The sequence below is a fragment of the Nelumbo lutea genome, chromosome 1 (assembly GCF_056320005.1).
Source record: "Nelumbo lutea isolate HS-2025 chromosome 1, American lotus-T2T, whole genome shotgun sequence".
Classification (NCBI taxonomy): Eukaryota; Viridiplantae; Streptophyta; class Magnoliopsida; order Proteales; family Nelumbonaceae; genus Nelumbo; species Nelumbo lutea.
Window position 1 is genome coordinate 39,114,912 of NC_142684.1, and position 20,822 is coordinate 39,135,733.

Consider the following 20,822-nt stretch of genomic DNA (forward strand, 5'->3'; position numbering starts at 1 on the left):
TTGATTTCAGCTTCTTTAAATGTTCTTTCCAACCACCTCACCTTCTCCTCTCCCAAAGATGGCTAATCCAACCTTTCCATAGACAACCCTTCATTCGAAGGCCTTCTATAAATGGATTTAAAGTGGGTCACAAAGGTTGTGGCTATTTCATCCTGATTTGTAATCACCTCCCCTTCAACCTCTAATTTGGCCACAAAGTTTTTCCACATTCCTCCACTTGCCAAATCATGGAAGAATTTAGTGTTTCCATCACCTTCCTTAATTCACTGGTGTCTTGACTTTTGTCTCCAACAAATCTCCTCTCTAAGTAAGACACCATCGTCATGTTGTAAAAATGAGACTCTCTTTAATGGTTGATGCAAGTGCTCCTATCTCCTTTTGTGCTCATTCCTTTTAAACGGCAGTGTATCTCCTTAATCGGCATCCAAGGGCTCATCATAACTATGAATCACCATACTCTTATCTCTTTCATGAAGTACCTGATTACACCTTTTTACGAGCTTTTAGAAGTGTTTGCTACCCATGGATACACCCATACAATAAGCACAAAATCCAATACCGTTCAAAATGTTGCATATTTATTGGGTATGGCACCTGTCACAAAGGGCATCTATGGTTTTTTCTTATAAGTTTGTTTGAAAACTGTACTTCATAATTTGGAAGTAACAACCACCAGATCTCCCTAATGCCAAAAACCAAGTTGATAATGAGTTAATGACCATAACCATCTGATGGAGGGATTGTTTCAAACTGTAAAACAAGTTTAAGCAACCCTCTAAAGGAAGAATCAGAGAGATTTCAATGATTACAATCATCCTTTGATGTAGATGATCACATTGATGGGACCAAAGTAGCAACCAGTCCCACATCCCTCACACAATTGAAAATGTCTAAAATGCTTTTATGTTTCTCATCAGAAGCCATGAACCACCCTAGGTCCTGAGACCCTAAGCAACCAGGGCTAGGCTATAGGAGCATGTGTGATATTAAAGTAGGCATGAAGCCATAATCTAAGGGTATGTTTGGTTTGCAGGAATAGGGGCTCGGAACCGGACATTCCGATTCCGGATGTTTGGTTGGGTGGAATCAGAATCCGCTTCCCATTTCGGGCGGAATGGCAATCCCCCATTTGAGGGATTGGCCATTCCCGACCCACCCCCCCGGAATCAGAATCCTATTCCCGCTATTTAATATAAGAAAAAACCAAAATGACAAAAAACCCCTCAAATCTCTATCTACTCGAATCCAACTTTCTAACCCTCACTCATCCTTTCGTCACTCCCTCCTCCGGCAAAAGTTCGAAGTACTGATCTGAATCGAAACTCCGGTGACAGTGACCACGAGGTAAATCACCGTTAATTTGTTTCTCTCCTCTTTCCTATTCTTCTTCTTCCTCCTCCTCTCCTTCTCTCTCTCACTTTATTTTTTCATTCCTCTCTAATTTTTCCGCTGCAGACCAGGCCAGACCAAACCACAACAAGGTATGCTTTCCTTGATTTTCCTTTGTATGAAATGCATGTTAAATTTAGCATCCCTTCTTTCAAATATTTAAATGTGCTTTAATTTTTTTCCCAATTTCAGTTTGCAATGCATCCTTTTGTGAGTAGAGTTATTTGGTTGTTAGTTTTGTATGGTGTTTGAATTTTTCTACGTTTATTTTGTTGTTTGCCTGATTTAGCTCTATCTTTGTAGCTAATAAGTCTGAAAGATCTCTATCAAGTTGATTAGAGTACAATAACATTCTAATCTAATTTCAAATTAGATAGAAGTCTGATTAAACATGAATAGTGACAATAGAAAGCAAGAGTTTGAAATCAACAAATCAGAAACAATAGCAAGAGTTTTATAAACAAAATCTCATGTACTAGAGTCCAGTAATGAGCTTTCTTCAGAGAAAATATCAAAGAAAAAAAACAAAGAAAAAGAAATCAGGACCTTTTAGACTATGCTCATGCTGTGCATTGCCAATGGCAAGCAAGCACAGATCGGAGGGGATCATGTCAAATTGGGTGTTGGTTGAAAAAATTCTGCCAAGTCCCTTCATATAAGTGCAGATTTGGAGTTTGAAATCCAAGCAAACTCAGTAGTCTTATGTTGCCAACCCTAAAAAGTTGTTAGAAGGTACTAGTGAGAATGACAAGAAAGATGACCAGCAGTCATCTGAGAGATATAAAAAAGAACAAGAAAAAAAAAAATCCATTACCACCCACTTGCACCTCCACTCTTTAGATCAACACACACCAACAACCAATTATAGCAACCATTTGAAAGCAAAACCCAAACTCCACTCCAAATCCCAGCATTATAACATTCTTTCAAAATCTGTTAGTAGTTATTACATCCATCAACAAGGTTGAAATTGATACAACCAATAGAATATTTGATTACCACAAACCAACAACTCGGGAGTTGGGTCAAATTACAGATAGTGAGTATCTGAGTGATGTGTTTCTTTGCATGCATTAAAGCCCAAATAAGCTTTTAGTTCAGATCACAGAAGTTAATTAGGCCTTCAACCAACAAAGGTGATCTGTTTATTTTGTGCCTCTCCAATATTTTCTAAGGATGATAGGATCCTTAGAACTAGTGTTTATAGATTCAGGTGTTGAACATTGAATATGCAAAGAGCATTTGTGCCATCAAAGATCTAGACATACCCATGATTTCCCATTATTGTGGTCATGCTGCTTTGATATGATGGATCACCTTATTTGCTATAAATTTTCATTTGAGGGCCTGCATTTTCAATCTACAGTATGGTGGGTTGACTACTTGGATGAAAAAGTTTCCATGTTTTCAGACATTTCTGCCAAGGCTTATATTGCTTTCTTGGCATTGGGATTTCTCTCAACTTTATCTGAAGTGGCAAAAATAGAGGGGCAGGACAAAAGGTAGAAATCCAAATTTTGTATCAGGTAGGAAGGGATGCAAATTTTAAAGTTGTCATGACAATCATGATTAGGCATCACAAACCACAAATTTTTAGAACAATTGCTCTTGAGCATTGGTTTTTTCTGACCAATCCTTTAAACCAACCCAAGCCTAACTAACCAACTCCAGTTCCAAGGCTTTAACCTAAATCAAAACCAAATCAAATCAGCTTGTAGTGGTTATAGTGATTTTACCTGAAATTTGAGTTTACTTGGCTTAGCAGGGCTTATCTAGATTGCTTCCTTCTCTCTACCAAAATTCTCATAAATGCACATGTCTAAGGACAATAAATCAACATTATTTAAGATTTTTTTCAGTAAATCAACATAGTTGATATAAGAGACACTCAAAAAACATTAGATCAAAATGAGTGACTGTAGTTTTCAGGATATAGCATTTCTAATAGAAAACCAAGCTAGGCTCTTCCTCTCTTGAGAGGCTCCTCAGTGATTGGTTCAAATTCCAGTCTTTTACATTTTCTCCACCTCCACCTGTATAGTTTTACTTTCCACCAATGGGTCCTCTAATTGAAAGAACCTCACAAATTGACAGGTGTCAATGGAGACATACTTAAATTTTGATTCTATTTTTGTATAAATGTTTGTGCCATATTTCTTATCAGGTTTCTTCATATTAATGGTGCAACTGAATTAATAAAAAATGCTACTACAACTAAAGATGAGATGTTGTAACTATAGGAAGCCAGAAGGTTTCACATTTCCTTGTATTCACAAGTAAGAACTTGTACCTTCTTTGCCAATTGAAACCTAGCCTCTTTTTTATTCATTAGAAAGTAGGGTACCAGGTGCACCCATTGCCAATTTGGGTGCATAGGGCACACCATTAGAGAAGTAGGGTACCAGGTGTACGGAATAAACTGCTTGTTCATCTGGTTTTCAAGGTCTGCCAATGCCTTAATGCCCTTGACAGAAATATAGAAATCCTAGTTATTGAATAGGGAGCCATATATCTTTGGGGGAACCATCGAATTTGGCTGACTGTTCTCTTTGATCTATTGCTGATATCAATAGGCCTTCATCCAAATGTTGACATGGACTATGGGTAAGATGTAATGAAGGTTGACTTGGAAGAGTCAGTGTGACTTGTGTAGGAGTCAAAGGAATCATTGGAACCAAACACTTGATTGATTCAGGTACAAACGTATGCTTGAGACTGGAATCAACTAAGGAGGGAGTTGCACAACACAGACAAATAAGACTGGCATATTCCAACTTTTTTCTAACATACAACTTCATTTACCTATTATGCAGGTTCATCCAAGTGGGTGCGAGGGAGCTTATGTGTCCAGCTTATCATGAACTATGTAACACCATATCAGCACCATATCTTGAATTATGTAAGTTCAGTCCTTATTTCTTCTTTTTTTTTAATTTCTGCAAAATATTTGAACCATTAATCCAATAATTATATAGTAGATTAAAAACATGAAACATCAATTTTTCCTTTTTAAGTTGAGACGGGGTTTGAAACTATCTAACTCTAAAGTTTTTCTAGTCAACTAATACATGTCTTATACCTATCTCATAGGGACTATTATAAATGCAAGCAATTAATCCCTGCAATTGGCTCCTATACCAATATGTCTCATATCCAAGCAACAGTTATTTGTTCTAGAAAAGCAGGCCTACAACTTGGTGTCCGAAGTGCTGGCCACGACTAAGAGGGACTTTCATATGCATCTGATGTTCCATTCATCATTGTTGACCTGCTAAATTTTTTATCTATTGACGTTGATATAGAAGATAATAGTGCATGGATTCAAGTTGGATCAATTCTTGGGGATGTTTATTATAGAGTTGCAGAGATTTTTGTTTGTTTATGTATTTTTCTTTTCATTTTTAAGGTGAAGAATGATTTTTTTATTGTGATTTTTGTTTGTTTATGTGTCATGGATTCAAGTTGGATCAATTCTTGGGGATGTTTATTATAGAATTGCAGAGATTTTTGTTTGTTTATGTTTTTTTTTCATTTTTTATGGTGGAGAATGATTTTTTTATTGTGATTTTTGTTTGTTTATGTGTTTTTCTTTTCATTTTTTTTCATGTTTTCTCCATATATGCACTTCTTAGCAGGTTGCCAATGTGTGTATATGTTGAAAATATGTAATGAGCGGCTGTTTTTGAGGTTTTTTTAATAAGGGCAGAATTGGAAATTTTAGCTGATTCTGATTCTAGCTTATAGTTGAACCAAACAGTAACAATCAGAATCTGATTCCGATTCCTGACTGAACCAAACAGGTGCCAGGAATAGGTGATTCCGATTCAATTCCCGGGGATTCTGATTCCGATTCCAATTCCGATCCTGTTCATGAGCCAAGTGCACCCTAAATGTAGCACCTTCTGAATTAGGTAGTCATCTGAACATGATTTTCAACCAGGTAGTCACCTAGTTTGGAATCATATAAAGAAGCTAATGAGTAGCTAATTTTCCAAATTGATACTATTTGCATATTACCTTGTTATGGGAAACAAAATATGCAAGTATATAAATAGTGTTTTTTATATGTAATTTAGAAAAAAAAAATTCAAAAGACTTGAATGAGGAAAACGAGGACCAAAAAATGAAAACAGGAGTAGCCCACTGCCTGATCTCCACAATATTATGCATCCCTCTAGGTACCATTATCGTCTAGGGATTCCATGCCTCCACCAAATCAATTGTTGACCATGACACAAGGGAGAAGTAGATGTTCATAGGTATGGTCAAATCGGAGATTTTTCTATTGATCCAAGAAAACTTCAATGAGCAACTGATGCTTAATTGATAACATTGCTTGAATCACTCTCAACCACAATTCCAAATTCAAACCCCTAGTAAAAACAAATGATTGAAAAATTAATATACTTATCATTACCAAGGAAAAAAATAATACATTCATATGCATACGTACATTGTCACCGTGATAGCTATTACATGCTTGCATCATTCCTGTAAGGAGTGTATTTGCTGGAGCATAATTTCTATTACATGGCTCAAAGATGTTTGTCTAGAGTAATCCATTTGAAAGCATGCAAATGTCATATTGTTGCAGATAACTCTATTTGGCTTGAAGAACAATCCATATTTTCAAAGAACTTAAACCTAACAAACTGACCATTATTTAGATTCCTTCTTCAAGTATGCCAATGTGTGAAAAAATGATGCAATAATTTTAGAAATAAAGCATCCAAATTGGGTACCAAAAAAATTTAAAAAAAGAAGCATCCAAATTAACTTATGGGTTGTACTTTGTATTCTTTAGGAGGAAAGTTAGGTCACCTTTCTAAAATTTTTGTCCTGAAATTTCTAGTTGAAAGGCTACTAAAATAAAACCAGTTTTGCAGCTAAATATATGGGCCTATTTCTGTACACCATTCTTAGATTCATCTAGCTGCATTCATATGAAATACAAATCTAGCAATGGAACCTCGAGGCATGCCATCAACCCTGTGACATTAATGTCTCAATCAAATATTTACTTTATGGAAGTGACCATCATGCTCAACTTAAAATAGCCTAACACATATAGGTTCATAACCCGGTTCATGTATCACAGTTTTGAAAAAGAAAAAGAGAAGAGAAGGCCACTTTGCCATTCCAAGAAGCATTCCAGTAACAAACAGTAAGGCATTTTCCACAGCTACATCAAAGTCAAGCATTATATGAACTAAAAGTTAGTTAAACATTTGGCTTGTACCTCGATGACACGCCCAACAATAATGTCTCCAACTTCTGGCTTGTACCTGAGATTATTTCATTTTTATAATTCCAGACGAGAGTGAAGAAAGACAGGAAAATCAAATTTTTATAAGCACCATTTATATATGAAATTTCTTCTTTAGTTGTACAGTAATACACCACACAAGCTCTGTCGTGTTCAGGCGGGAAGAAGCAAAACAGGAATAAGAAAAAAGAAATGAGAAATAGAAGCGAGCAAGGAATAAAAATTCACCTAGCCCTTAAAGTACGGACATAGACCAGCTTGTTAACGCGCTCGACTACTCCACATAGAGTCGCAACCACTTCGCCATCAAGCTCAATAGTTCCATGCCCCCTTAATCAAATAACATAAAATGTTAACTCGGAGACTATTTATGGTTGAAAAAACAATTAGAGAAGAGTTCACAATTACCGGGATGAGATCAAACAGATAAATAACAAGCATAGGAGGAATAGAAATGAGGATTTGGAATTTGAAAGAAAATGGAGTTGGATATTGCAATTAAGAAAGAAAAACTAGGGTTTATTGGTTGATACTTGAGAACGCCGTCTTCCTGGTTTACAGGGATGGTGTCAGCAACGGTAACAGAAGCAGCAGAGGAGTCCTGAAGTTGTTGCAGAGCCGCCTGTAGTCTAACCTTCTGTGCCTGATTCAGTGGAAGCTGCACCTCTCTCATCTTTCTCATCTTTCTCTCGGAGAGGGGAAGGAACAGCAGAGCAGGGAGCAAAAAATTGAAGTATAAAACAATGTTCTGAGAACCGGACCGGACATCGACCCGGTAAAGGCAGAGGTTCACAGGTTAGAGGTTCGACCGGGGTTGAACTGTAGGTCAAACCGTGCTGATGTAATAAACAATCTATATAATTCAAAAAATACTAATATAAAGTAAAATTAATCCAGAATAATCTAATATAGAAATAAAAATAGCAATTCAAACTTTCAAAGTTTAAGACAATATGTCGACAATGAAAACAAATAGATCAACAAACAAAGTTTAAGACTCAACTCTAACAAACTAAATAGTATAAAATTATAAATTAAACACAATTATTTATCATAATTCCTAAATCATAATATTTAATTATTTAATTTATTTTTACAAAATTCAAAGCTATGATATCAATTTATTGAAGTTTAAATTTCACTATTTCTGTAATTTTGTTCCAAGCTTTGAAAGTGGCTAACTTGGAACTGAACAAGTAGGTGGGTTGTATTGTTTATTGTGTAAGAATTTGGTGGACTGAAAGCCTAAAACAAAGATCAACCGAATTTGATCAAACCTGTAAACAAAACTTATGAATGTTAACAAATTTTCAAATTCATAAATTAAAAAATAAATATTTAAAATTTAAAATAAAATAAATTGTTGGAGATTGCAGAAACAAGCGTTAGGCCGTGGGAGAAGGAGAGGAAGAAGGAGAAGAGGGAAACCACTGTCATGCAAGTGGCGGTGAACAGACCACCATTGGAGAAGAAAAAGGAGGAGGAGAACAGACGACCAACGGAGTTGAAGGGACACAGTGAACAGACCACCGGCGGGAAGAAGAAGAAGAAGAGGAAGGAGGAGGAGGAGGAGGAGGAGGAAGAAGTGGAGAAAGATGAGCAAAGAGAATACCTGGCGTCGTTAGCTATTGCTTGAGGTGGTCGATGGCGATGCAGCGAGTCGCGACTGTTGCTAGCGGTGGAGGAGGCAATGTTCGATGATGGCTAGAGTTCGAACGAAAGAGAAAGAGGTTACGAGGGTTTTGAGGATTTTGATTTGACTTAGTGGGTGTTTGGCATCTATGCGGTTCTCTCGCTTTTTTGAGAAAACGGTGCCAAAATGGTGTTTCAAACAATGCCATGTTGTTTGATATCATTTTTAAGAAAAAAGAAATGTTGTTTCATATAAAGTATTTATGGAGCAATGCCAAATTCAATATTTTCTCAAAAATATGCATTGCTACCAATGGTGCTAGTACCACATCATTAGATAATATAGATCAATGTTGAAAACATTATTGCCAGTGGTATAAAACAAAACTAATACTATTTTCTTAAAAAACACCTATATGCAGCATCGATTCCAAACAAAAAATAAGCATTATTTTCTCATAAAACAGTGCTTACAATTCCACATGCCCAACATCATCTTTATGAGAAAACAATGTGATGTTCCCATCACCGATGCCAAACACCTACTTAGGTTAGTAAATTAAGACTTAAGTTTTGTTTGGTTCAACTATGCATTGTTTTGTCTCTATGTGATAAAAGTTGGGGTGTAACAAGACCAGCCGATTATGCAAAACCAAGACTAGTTCACCGTTTCCTATGTTGAATTGGATGGTTCCTATGTTAAACCAGTGAGAGGTCTGAAGGGAAGGGAGATCCATCATATGGATGACCGAACCATGCAGGGTGGTTGGGCAAATTTTCAAAAATTTATTTCTTGATTTAGAAAAATTCATTTTTCAATGTTCATTCATTTAACAAGCTGGACCAAATCTGAAACCAAGAATAAGGGAGGGTTATACCTGATATGGAATCCAAGAAAATAGCTCTCAACATAGGTGTTCATGCCCAAAGAGGGTATTGTTTGGGTCATGGCTGAGCTGGCTCTATGAGACAAGTGGCTACCTAACTATGCCCTGCCACATCATTCCAACTCGGCCACGTCGGGCAAGCTCAGCCAAGCTACGCTATTACTGTGGCACCCCATCTTATCCTTCTAGCCATGTCAACTACACGTTATATGGATGAACACGACTATGGATAAAGAGGAATAAGGAAGATGGCTCTGTTGGGGAATGGGACTCTATCTCGAATACCTCGGCAACTAACTCCATCCCAACAACCCCAGAAGCCCAATCCGACCAGGACACGGATCTTCGGCTATAAAAAGGTACTCTATGCTCGAGGTAAGGGATCCAACTTTTGAGACCGACAACGCTACTTAGCTTGAACTGACATCCTTATAGCTCGAACCGACCATCCTACCACCTTCTACTGACTTGAGCGTCGGAGTTCTTACCCGGGGATAACTCCTCGGGCCTCTGACTTTTATTTCCTTGATCACGGGTCTTGAAGTGCGGACTCATTCTTGTAACTTGGCCCAACCCTACCAGCAAGGACTATCCAGTTGCTCTCCTCAGTTCGTGCACCACCTCGGATTGAGCAGCATCAGATTGGCGTCGCCTGTGGGAACGACACAGAATGCCTTTCTTGAAAATCTCATTCCTTGCCGTGCAACCAAGGAAGCAATTAAGATGCCTAAAAACCAGTATGAACGAGCAACTGGCCATACCCCGTCTTGGGAGAACCAAGAAGTCCCGCAACCTTCAACCGCAGTAGATCCAACGCAATTCCGAGCCATGCAGGAAAAGGTTGATAAGATCTTCAAATTCATGCAAACACTAGGGTCTGCCACACCACCCAACGGGACTGACCGTCCTCATGCCCCGACATGCACGAAGGACGATCCTTTGACCGAGGACCCCAAATTTCACCGGTCAAACACAAGGGGAGAGCGGTACGAGTGTATGAGGCAAGAGACGACTGGAAGGCCTGCCGCCACTACCCGTTCCTGAGGACAGGACTATCATAACCAAACATACTAGTCAGTGCGCATCCCCGCCAAAGAAAGGCTTGACAAAAGGACGTCGTCCTTCGTATCTTAGTTGCCGAGTCAAGCTTGGTCAAGGATCTACCCCACACGACCCAAAACGGAGGCCATACATACTACAACTCCAAATAATAAAGATGCCGAAATTAAAGAGCTTCGGCAACGTTTGGAAGAGTTTGAGCGCACTTCCACCCATAAGAGTAAAATTCCCACCGTATACCAACCGGTGCAGGCCACCGCGCATATCACTAAGGAGCCACCCTTCATCCAGGACATAGTGGACGAGGTACCCCCTGTCGAATGGCGAGTCCCCCAATTTGACAAGTACAATAGGAACTTCGACCCTTTCGACCATGTCACGGCACTCAAAGCCCAGATGATGCTACATGGTGTGTTGGAGGGACTGATGTGCGAAACCCTTGTAACCACGCTGCATGGTACTCCTTCCTGCTACTGAGGTCTATAGCATCATGCGCCCAAGTAGAGACCCAGTTCCTGGCATAGTTCACAATTAGTCAGAAGCATTGGAAAATCTTGACTAGACTTTTGCAGGTCCAACAGAGAGTTGGAGTCCGTTAGAGACTACCTGGCGAAGTTCAACAAAGAAGCACTTCAAATTAGGGACTTAAATTAATTAGTCGCGGTGACGGCCATACAACACAGACTCCGTCCTTCCTCGTTCAACTTCTCCATCTCCAAGAATCCTCCTCAAACGTTGGTCGTGTTAATGAGCCACGCGCAGAAGTATATCAATGTTGAAGAGGCCCAGGCACAGCTTAGAGACGAGGATGAGAAGCCCAATAGAAAAAAAGAGAGAGAACAATGAGCGGAAGCCCAAGAGGTCGGACAAAGACCACAAGAGGCAAGATCGCTGGACCGACCATAGACCTCACACCCCTTCGCCAACCTATTGGAATTTCACGCCACTTAATATTCTGCGGTCTGAAGTTTTGATGCAAATCCGCGACTGCAACTATGTCAGGTGGCCCGAGAAGATGAAAACGCAAAGTAACAAGAGGAACCGAGACAAATATTATGAGTTCCACAAGGACCACAACCACGATATGGAGAACTATTTCGACATACGCAACCATATCGAAGATCTAATTAAGCGCGGTTATCTCAGCGGCTTCGTAGACAGAACAGAGAAGTCAGCCCAAGAGCAAAGAAGAGCAGATGAAGCTCGGAAACCACCACCCTGAGGCCCTCCAGCCGGTGTCATCCACGTAATATCGGGAGTAGACCTGTTCATGGGCTGGGTTGGGCCAAGCTCGGGCCCGAGCTCGGCCTTCATAAAAAGCTCGAAGCCCGGGCCCGAGCCCAAAGCCCGACCTACCAGAGGTTGAAACGCAAGGCGATTGAGTTCACTGGTGGTGCGGCTGGCACCGATGCCTATGTTCGCCACCGCTGATGCTTGAGTTCACTGGTTCCTGAGAATATGCAACAATGCCTGAGAATGAGAACTATGAGAGAGACAAGAGAGAGAGAGAGAGGAATGGTGGAGAGAGAGAAGATTCACTGTCGGAGAGAGGGGCGACTGAGTTCACTAGTGGCATGGCTGGCGCTGGTGCCTGAGTTCATCGGTTCCTGAATCCTGAGAATATGCGAGTGAGTGCAAGTGAGAACTATGAGAGAGAGAGAGAGAGAAGACTCACCACTAGAGAGAGAGATGACCGATGCCTGAGTCAGCCGGTGCCTGAGCTTGCTTGTCACCTCTAAGATTGAGAACAATGGCTCCTTGCTTGGATTTGCGCAGGTTATTGAGAGTGAGAATGAGGAGAGAAAGAAAAAAGATGAAAAGAGGTAATAGGAAAGGTTAATCGGCTAGGGTTTACAATAAAATACAAAATGTCGGGTTGGACCGGGCTTGGACCAGACTTTTGTGACAAATCCTGAGCCCGGCCCATAAAATAGTTAGGCTTGGGCTTTTAGGCCCGAGGTCAAGCCCGCGGGCTAAAGTTCATACTAAAGCCCGTCTGGGGGTCGGGCTTGGCCGAGCTGGCCCATCGGGCTGCCTAGCCCATGAACAAGTCTAATCGGGAGGAACCTGCCTCCGAAGGGGAAAGCAACTTGGGACAGAAAAGATATGCTCGACTATATGAGATCAATGACCGAGGTCACGGAAGGAGGCGCCACACATCTATAAACTTCATTGACGACAACCTCTGAGTGGTCCAAACACTGCACGATGACGCCTTGGTCATCATAGCCGAAGTGGCCAACTTTGAGCCATGGTAGATCCTAATCGACACAGAGAGTCCTGCCGACGTACTGTTTGAAGATGCATTCGAAAAGCTCGGCATTGCCAAAGAATGGCTTGCACCAGTTAGCACTCCCTTGATGGGATTTTCGGGAGAGCCCCTCTAGCCCACTAGTAGGATAACTCTTCCCCTCTTGAGCGGAGACAACGATGTGACTGTGACGGCCATGGTAGACTTCATCGTGGTGCGCTGCCCCTCCTCTTATGACGTGATCCTCGGCAGGCCGACCCTCAATGCCCTACAGGCTGTAGTCTCAACAAACCACCTCGCCATGAAATTTCCAACCAAGTATGTCTTAGGGGTGGCGCATGGGGACCAAAAAATAGCGCAACATTGCTATCAGTTATCCTGCTAAGGACCACGTCCAGTGACCAAGACACTATGGTGGAAAAAGGTGCAGCGCGCCCAACCCATGGAAGACCTTGTCCAGGTCCCCCTATTTGAGGAAGACCCTGAAAAGACGGTCCAAGTTGGCTCCTTGCTAGGCGACCACCTCTGAGAGGAACTTGTCCGACTATTGGAGAATAATGCTGACGTATTTGCTTGGTCAGCAAAGGACATGCCTGGAATCGATCTTGAAGTCATCACACATCGGCTGAATGTCGACCCCTGTTATCGACCTGTGAAGCATAAGAAGAGAAACTTCGCCACAAAGCAGTGGCAAGTGATCGCTGAGGAAGTACAAAAGTTGCTCGACACCAGCTTCATTAGGGAAGTCAAATACCCCGATTGGCTAGCCAACGTAGTGATGGTGAAGAAGGCCAACAAAAAGTGGAGAATATGCATCGACTTCACTAACCTAAATAAGTCCTGTCCCAAGACAGCTTTCCCCTTCCTCGGATTGACCAGCTTGTCGATGCAATAGCAAGACATGAGCTCCTAAGCTTCATGGACGCCTTCTCAGGCTATAATCAGATCTGGATGGACCCATACGACCAAGAGCAAATGGCCTTTATCACTAACCGCACCCTGTACTACTATAAGGTAATACCCTTTGGCCTAAAAAACGCTGGTGCTACCTATTAGTGGCTGGTGAACGAGGTATTCAAAGAGAAGCTCGATAAGAATGTGGAGACGTACGTCGATGATATGCTCGTGAAAAGCAAAAAAGCCGAACAACACCTGGCCGACCTCCGCGAAGTCTTTAACACTCTTAGAAAGTACAAGATGAAGTTAAACCCAATCAAGTGTGCCTTCGGGGTTGGCTCCAAAAAGTTTATGGGGTTTATGATAACATAGAGAGGAATCGAAGCAAATCCGGAGAAGATAAAAGCCATTCTTGACATCCATGCCCCTAGACCCACAAAGAAGTGCAACGACTCACTAGGAGAATAACCGCCCTTGGCAGGTTTATGTCCAAGTCCACGGACCAGTGCCTCCTCTTTTTCAAAGCACTCAAACGGCCAAAGGGCTTCCATTGGACAGAAAAGTGTGAGCAGTCTTTCCAGAAACTAAAGTAGTACCTGAGCTCGCCACCCCTTCAGACTAAGTCGAGCCCAGGAGACGAGCTATTGCTCTACCTTTTGGCCAGGAATGAGGTTGTTAGCTCAATATTGGTCAAAGAAGAGGACTGAGTACAGATGTTGATTTACTACACCAGCAAGGTCCTCAACGACGCAGAGACCCAGTACTCCAATTTCGAGTACTCACTAGGCCCACAGTCTCACCAGCCAGCCCCTCAAGCAGGTGCTATAGAGACCAGAGGAGTCGGGCCGCTAGTCAAGTGGAGCATGGAGCTGAGTGAAGTCGACATCAAGTACGCACCTCGATCGGCGATCAAAGCCCCGACCTTGGCAGATTTCATCGCAGAGTGTACATTTATCATTGAGGAATCGGCCCCACTGCCCCTAGCATGGACCCTCCATGTTGATGGCTCATTGAACCAGTAGGGCAACGACACTAGCCTTATCCTCCTTGGCCCAGACGATGTAGTGTTAGAACACGCCCTCAGGTTCGAGTTCAAAGCATCTAACAATGAGGCTAAGTATGAGGACTTGATTGCTGAGCTCCGCCTTGCTTTAGACCTCGGGACATGACGGATTGAGGCCTTCAGTGACTCTCAACTCATGGTCAACCAAATCCATGGCCAGTTCGAGGCTCAGACTCCCTCTATGGCGAGCTACCTATAGAAGGTGCAGGAGCTCATTTAGCAGCTCAAGCACTTCGACATCCAGCAAATCCCTTGAGCCAAGAATGCTCGAGTCGATGCCCTTTCAAAGCTTGCCAGCTTGCCAAAGACCGACCTTCACTCAACTGTCCGACTAGACACGCTGGCCCAGCCGAGCATTGCACCATCAGTCGTCCTCATCCTTCCAGTGCAACATGGCTCATCTTGGATGGACCCCATAATCGAGGATCTTCGAGAGGGCACCTCCCCGGAGGATTGGGCAAAAGCAAGAAGACTCCAACATAGAGCAACTAGGTATTGCCTGATACAGGGTAAACTCTACCGTTGTTCCCACACACTTCCCTACTAGAGGTGCCTCCCCCCAGCTGAGGCAGATTACATCCTTAGGGAAATACATGAGGGCATTTGTGGAGATCACCCTAGTGCACGCACACTAGCCCATAAGGCGCTCTGACAGGGGTATTTCTGGCCGATGATGAAGTAGGATACTGCTCAGTTAGTCCGGAAGTGCGATAGTTGCCAACGTCACTCTAATTTACATCACCAGCCCGCAACCCCTTTGAGACCGATCTCTAGCCCATGGCCGTTTACCCAATGGGGAATGAACATCCTCGACCCCTTCCCCACCGTGGTCGCACAGAAGAAGTTCCTTCTCGTAGCAGTGGATTACTTCACGAAGTGGGTAGAAGCCAAAGCCCTGGCACGCATCACCATCCACAATGCTTGGAACTTCCTTTGGCAGGGTATCATCTGCTATTTTGGTATCCCGCGTGCGCTCATCAAAGACAACGGAACATAGTTCACTGACAAGAAGTTCGAGACCCTCTATGCCGACCTCAGGATCGATCATTGGAATACCGCAGTACACAAACCTCGGAGTAACGGGCAGACCGAGGCAATCAATGCATCCTACTACACAACTTGAAAACACACCTGGATCAGTCCAAGGGAAGATGGGTTGAGGAGCTTCCAAGCATTCTCTGGGCTTGCAGGATGACCTCGCGAGCTGCCACTAGAGAGACCCCTTTTAGTCTGACCTATGGGGCCGAAGCCATGATCCCCGTGGAGATAGGTTCCCCAACCCTTCGGATCGAGCTCTTTGACGAGGGGCAGAATAACGAAGATCTACGTGCAGAGTTGGACTTGGTAGAAGAAGCTCGGGACCAAGAACATGTGAAGATGGTTGCACAATATCAGAAGATGGCACGACATTATGATTCTAAGGTAAGAAGACGCGAATTCAAGATAGGTGATTTCATTCTACGCAAAGCCATAGTCCCCACACCAGGAGAAGGAAAGCTTGGACAAAACTGGGAAGGATCGTATAGGGTCACTAGAGTCCTCGGACCAGGTACTTATAGACTTGAAGACCATGAAGGTTGACTAATACCGAGGAGTTGGAACTCAGGAAACCTTAGGATGTACTACCACTAGACCCACAAGCAATAAAAGTCTCCTTTTAAGCTACTTCGTAGACCCAGAGGCGCGCCCATGACCACCACACACACTACACACGACCACATGGTTAAAAGCCATTACGCCCAGCCCAATGGCACATTGCCAAGCAATCTACCCGACTCAGCTGCCAACGACTAGGCCTAAATGGGGAGGAAGAACGCCCCTGCCCATTAAGGCCTGAGGGTGGTCGAGAAACTCCGCACTACCGCCGACTTAACGGATGTGCTAGTTGGGAAACAGCTAGCCCTAAAAGGGCCTCAAAGGCTCTTGAGACCAAAAACTGAGCGTCCCTTGGTTGAGAGCTTGGGAACCGAAAGATTTCAGACAACGGTAACCTCGACCAGAATAAGATAGGGAGCATCAAGGCATAGCCTGACTGACTACACCTCAGCCTACGGTAACCTCGGTCAGCACAAGATTGGGGACACCGAGGCATAACCGACCGGCTACACCTCGGCCAATGACACCTCGATCAACACAAGATTAGGGATGCCAAGGCATAGCCCGGTCAGCTACACCTCGGCCAACGGTAACCTTAGTCCACACAAGACTAGGGACGTCAAGGCATAGCCCGACTGACTACACCTCAGCCAACAGTAACCTCGGTCAGCACAAGACTAGGGACGCCGAGGCATAGCCCGACCGGCTACACCTCGGCCAGCACAAGATTGGGGACGCCAAGGCATAGCCTAGCTGGCTACACCTCGTCTAGCACAAGATTGGGGACACCAAGGCATAGCCCAACCAGCTACACCTCGGCCAATGATAACCTCGTTCAATGCAAGATGGGAGATGTCGAGGCTTAGCCCAGCTGGCCATGCCTCGGCCAACCATGCCTCGGTCGGTTATACCTCGGCTAACGGACTGAATCATGAAGTACGAAGAGGACACCCGAATCATAACCCGACTCAACCAACACAGTAGCCCGGCCGGCCACACCTTGGCTAGCGAAAGAAAATGATACAAGTAACAAGATGCTAAGGCATATCTCGGCTTGACACGTGTAATAGCCCAGTCGGGCATGCTTCAGTTGGAAAAAGAAAAATGCACATGCACAAGAATAGCAAGGCTTACCGTTAAACGACCATTTCGTGATCTTGCCTTGCAGGCAAGGCTCACAAGTGGGAAGATCTTTTACAATTGGAAAATCCAAAGGACCATCCTTTACCAACCTTGTGATTCGGTCAACACCGACGTGGCCAAGTCAGTAATGCCACAGGCACGTGGGATTAATTGTATCACGGGCTCTCTTCTTGGGAATTTTAGCCGATGTAGTTTCGGTTATGTTAATTTCTAGAGAAGGATGTAGAACATAGAGACCGTTTTCCAGTTCCCCATATGCGATGAATCTGTTATTTTTTTTAATAGTAATCGTATTAGTAAAGAATACAAAATAACCATCTGCACATAGTTTTGAGACATAAAATCAAATTTCTCCTTAAATTTTGTACATAAAGACAACCTTTTAGTGCAATAATCCTTCTCCAAAAAGTAACTCCATGGTTCCTATGGCCGCGGCTGCAACAGTTGCAGTAGTCCCCAAGTAGAGCGTGACTTCCCCTTCACTCAGCCTTCAGCTTACCTTGAACCCCTACAATGAGTTACATGCATGAGTTGAAGCCCTGGAGTCAATACACCAGGACATAAAATCTACCAATAAATTGGTTTCTATAGCACAAGTTTCAAAATTACCTTTCTTGGATTCCAGGTAGGCATGATAGTTCCTTTTCCAGTGGTCGGTTTTCTTGCAAAAGTGACAGGCATCTGACGCCTTGTCCTTTTTCTGCTTCTTGCCCTTAGTGGCTTTCTTCTAAGGCTTCTTTGCCTTCCTCTTTCTCTTGCCTATCTTGCTGACTTCAACAAGCATAGCTATAGACTCATCCTTTTTAATCAATTCATCAACTCTTTGCAACATATTGCTGAGCTCTTGCAAACTGACATTCTGCTTGTTCATGTTATAGTTCATGATGAACGAATTAAAGGATGGAGGCAAAGAATTAAGGATAGCATCTATCTGGGTTGCAAGGTCTAGCCCGGATCCAAGAGCCTCTAGTTCGTTGCTGTATCACATCATTCGAAGACAATGGTCGTGAACTTGTTGGCCCTTGGACATCTGTGCGGTCATGAACTGTTTCAAGACCTTTTGTCGAATAGAACAATTCTGCTCTTCATACATCATCCTGAGATTGTCCAATACGACACTTAGTGTAGTATCATAATCGAGTATAGGGGTTGGGTGTAACTTTCTAGTTTTGCCCATTTATCTCCAAGGTCTAGGGCAATACTAGAAATCTAGTCCAATTCAGAGATTTAATTAATTCTACACTATATGTGCCTAGGGTTTCACCCTGGCAGTTGAGACAGGCCACCCCAACCATTTTGGTGGCACAACAGTGTCAGCCTTTTCAGGATAGGTTCCCCCAAACCACCCACTGGCTGTGTACATTCTAAACTAACACAAGTCTCATTAAGTGTCCAGTTTAAGGGTATTACACAGAAACATACCAAGGGAACATGAATTAAATATTTACTTTTATTCATTTACAATAAACTCATAATGTACATTATTTTGATTGAAGCTAAGAGCATACAAAACTGTTAAACAATACCGAGCCAACAAAAAAAAAAACAAACATAGGAAATAATGAACGTAGGAGGCCGCCAATCAATCCTCAGCGTTAGAATCAGTAGCACCAACAGCAACTTCGGCCTCATCCTCAGCTCCCTCGGTGGACCCTTGCGAAGAATTGGGATCAAAGGCATCCCAACCTTGCGACTCAACGGCCAACTTTGGGTGACAGTGAAGGATCCTTCATCGGAAAAGGTTGAACCCAGCCACAAAGGAAGCCTCAACATACTCATCCGTGTACAGCTGCATCTCCTCCGATGCCTTGTACTCATTGTTGGCTTCCTCAGCGGCCTCCTGCCTCAGCCTGTCCCGCTCAGCCTTGAGCTCAACGATCTCCCGCTTTAGCTCTCGGACAAGACCTACCTGCTCAGCTAGTTGCGCCTTTAGCTCGACCACCTCCCTCTCCAGCGTGGCTGATCACTCCCCAGCAGTCTAGAGCTCGGCTAACTGGGCCTTCTGCCACAAATATTTGGAGTGTTCCCGCTCGTACGATAATCAAACGTCTCAAAGACGATCAACCAGTATGATCATCGCGTAAGCATTCTGTAGACGAATATGATAAGTACACTGAAAAAGAGAGAAAAACACAAGGAATAAGAAGAAGAGGATTTACCTGGGCAGTAGACCGAAGCAGTGCGCACTCTAATGCTCCGCTACTGACCCCAACCGATTCCCGAGCTATGGACATGGACATGATTCCCCGTAGTAATTGCTCGGGAACCCCGGGCATCTCCAGATTATCGTCTAGGTGAACCGACCACCTCAGCACGTGCAGACCCAAGCTGCTTCCTACCTCAGTTACCGACTTACCCGCTGGATGACAGACCCTTTCGGGGTCAACCACGATGACGTCGTCCTCCTTGACCTTTCGTTGCTGAACTCTTCTTCGTCGATGAGCCACCTTGGCTACGGATTGTGGCCGCTCTTCTACCTTGGGACGAGCTTCCGGTTGTACACTGGCTCGTTCCTGCCTTCGTCGGAGCACCTTCATCCGATGAACAATTTCTTCCTCGCTGGCCATGCTCACACCTACAACATAGGAGGCCCAAGATAAGTACAAGGCAAGTAAGATAAATTTAGTTCGACAAACAAAAGTAATAGGAAATAGACCAGCCACCATTTTCATTAGCCCGTCGAGCATCAGCATCTCCGAGCATGTGTACGTGATAACGTCGATTTCGTGGATCATTCTCAGGGGTGACCTATCCTCCCAAGTAAGTGTCGACCATTGGGGCTATGGCAGAGACGTCCTCGGCCCCCGCAGTTCGATAGAAAAAGGGAGACCCCCAGGAATTCGCACAAAGAAGAATGACTCCTTCTAGTGCTTTACAGAAGAAGGGGCCCAGACCAACGACCGAATGTTCTACTGAGTGGAGAAGTAATAGAACCCCTGCTGGTGGTGTTTGAGTTGGAGCATAAAGCTCACCATCCCCTGGGTCAGTTCAATATTGCAGACGACACAATAGGACATAAGGCTGAGCGAAAACCTGAAGGAGTTCGACATCACCTGCACCGACAACATCTGTACCAGTTTAGCACCTCGGCGAACCCCTCGCTTAGCGGGAACCTCTGCCTAGCCTCCAAGGTATGTTCACAAACACACAACTCACTGAGTTGAGCATTAGTGGCCATCTCCCCGGGCAGCAGACACCTTATTTAGTATTCCATGGGAATGGCATATGTAGCTTTGATCTGACCCATATCCCCGAGCGTCAAGACGCTGGGCGTGGTATCAAACTGGTGACTTTCCCGAAGAGGAAGCTCCGTCTCCATCCTAGAGGGACCAGCCTCAGCTTCCTCAATTTTGGCAGTCACGAAGTCTCTCAGCTCAGGCTCATAGGTCGAGTCGCGAGAAGAGCTGGAGACAGAACTACTGGAGGACCTGGATGAGGAAGAGGACTGACGAGATGAAGAGGACATACCAGGCAATTTGTGGAGCTGAAGAACGAAAGCTACCGAGCTATCCGCCGAGCTATCTGTCGAGCTATCCATCGGGCTGTCTACTAACCTATCTACCGAACTATGCAACCAATGAATTTGCTGAGTAGTGGATTCCAAACTCTTGCAAGCGACACTGAGGATAGGAAGGGGGG

At 43.6% G+C, this 20,822-nt stretch overlaps 1 protein-coding gene across 1 annotated transcript in view; it reads right to left on the reverse strand.

Annotated features, from left to right (window-relative positions):
• RRP4 (ribosomal RNA processing 4) overlaps positions 1–7,367 on the reverse strand; it is a 33,683-nt gene extending 26,316 nt beyond the window's left edge. Inside the window, exons 1-3 of the mRNA XM_088950580.1 lie at positions 7,189–7,367; positions 6,884–6,985; positions 6,629–6,674 (exon numbers count right to left, since the gene is read on the reverse strand). Of these exons, the coding sequence (XP_088806706.1) occupies positions 6,629–6,674; positions 6,884–6,985; positions 7,189–7,337 (297 nt within the window). The 5' untranslated portion in view covers positions 7,338–7,367. The remainder of the gene's footprint in view (positions 1–6,628; positions 6,675–6,883; positions 6,986–7,188) is intronic.
• Positions 7,368–20,822: the final 13,455 nt, after the last annotated feature.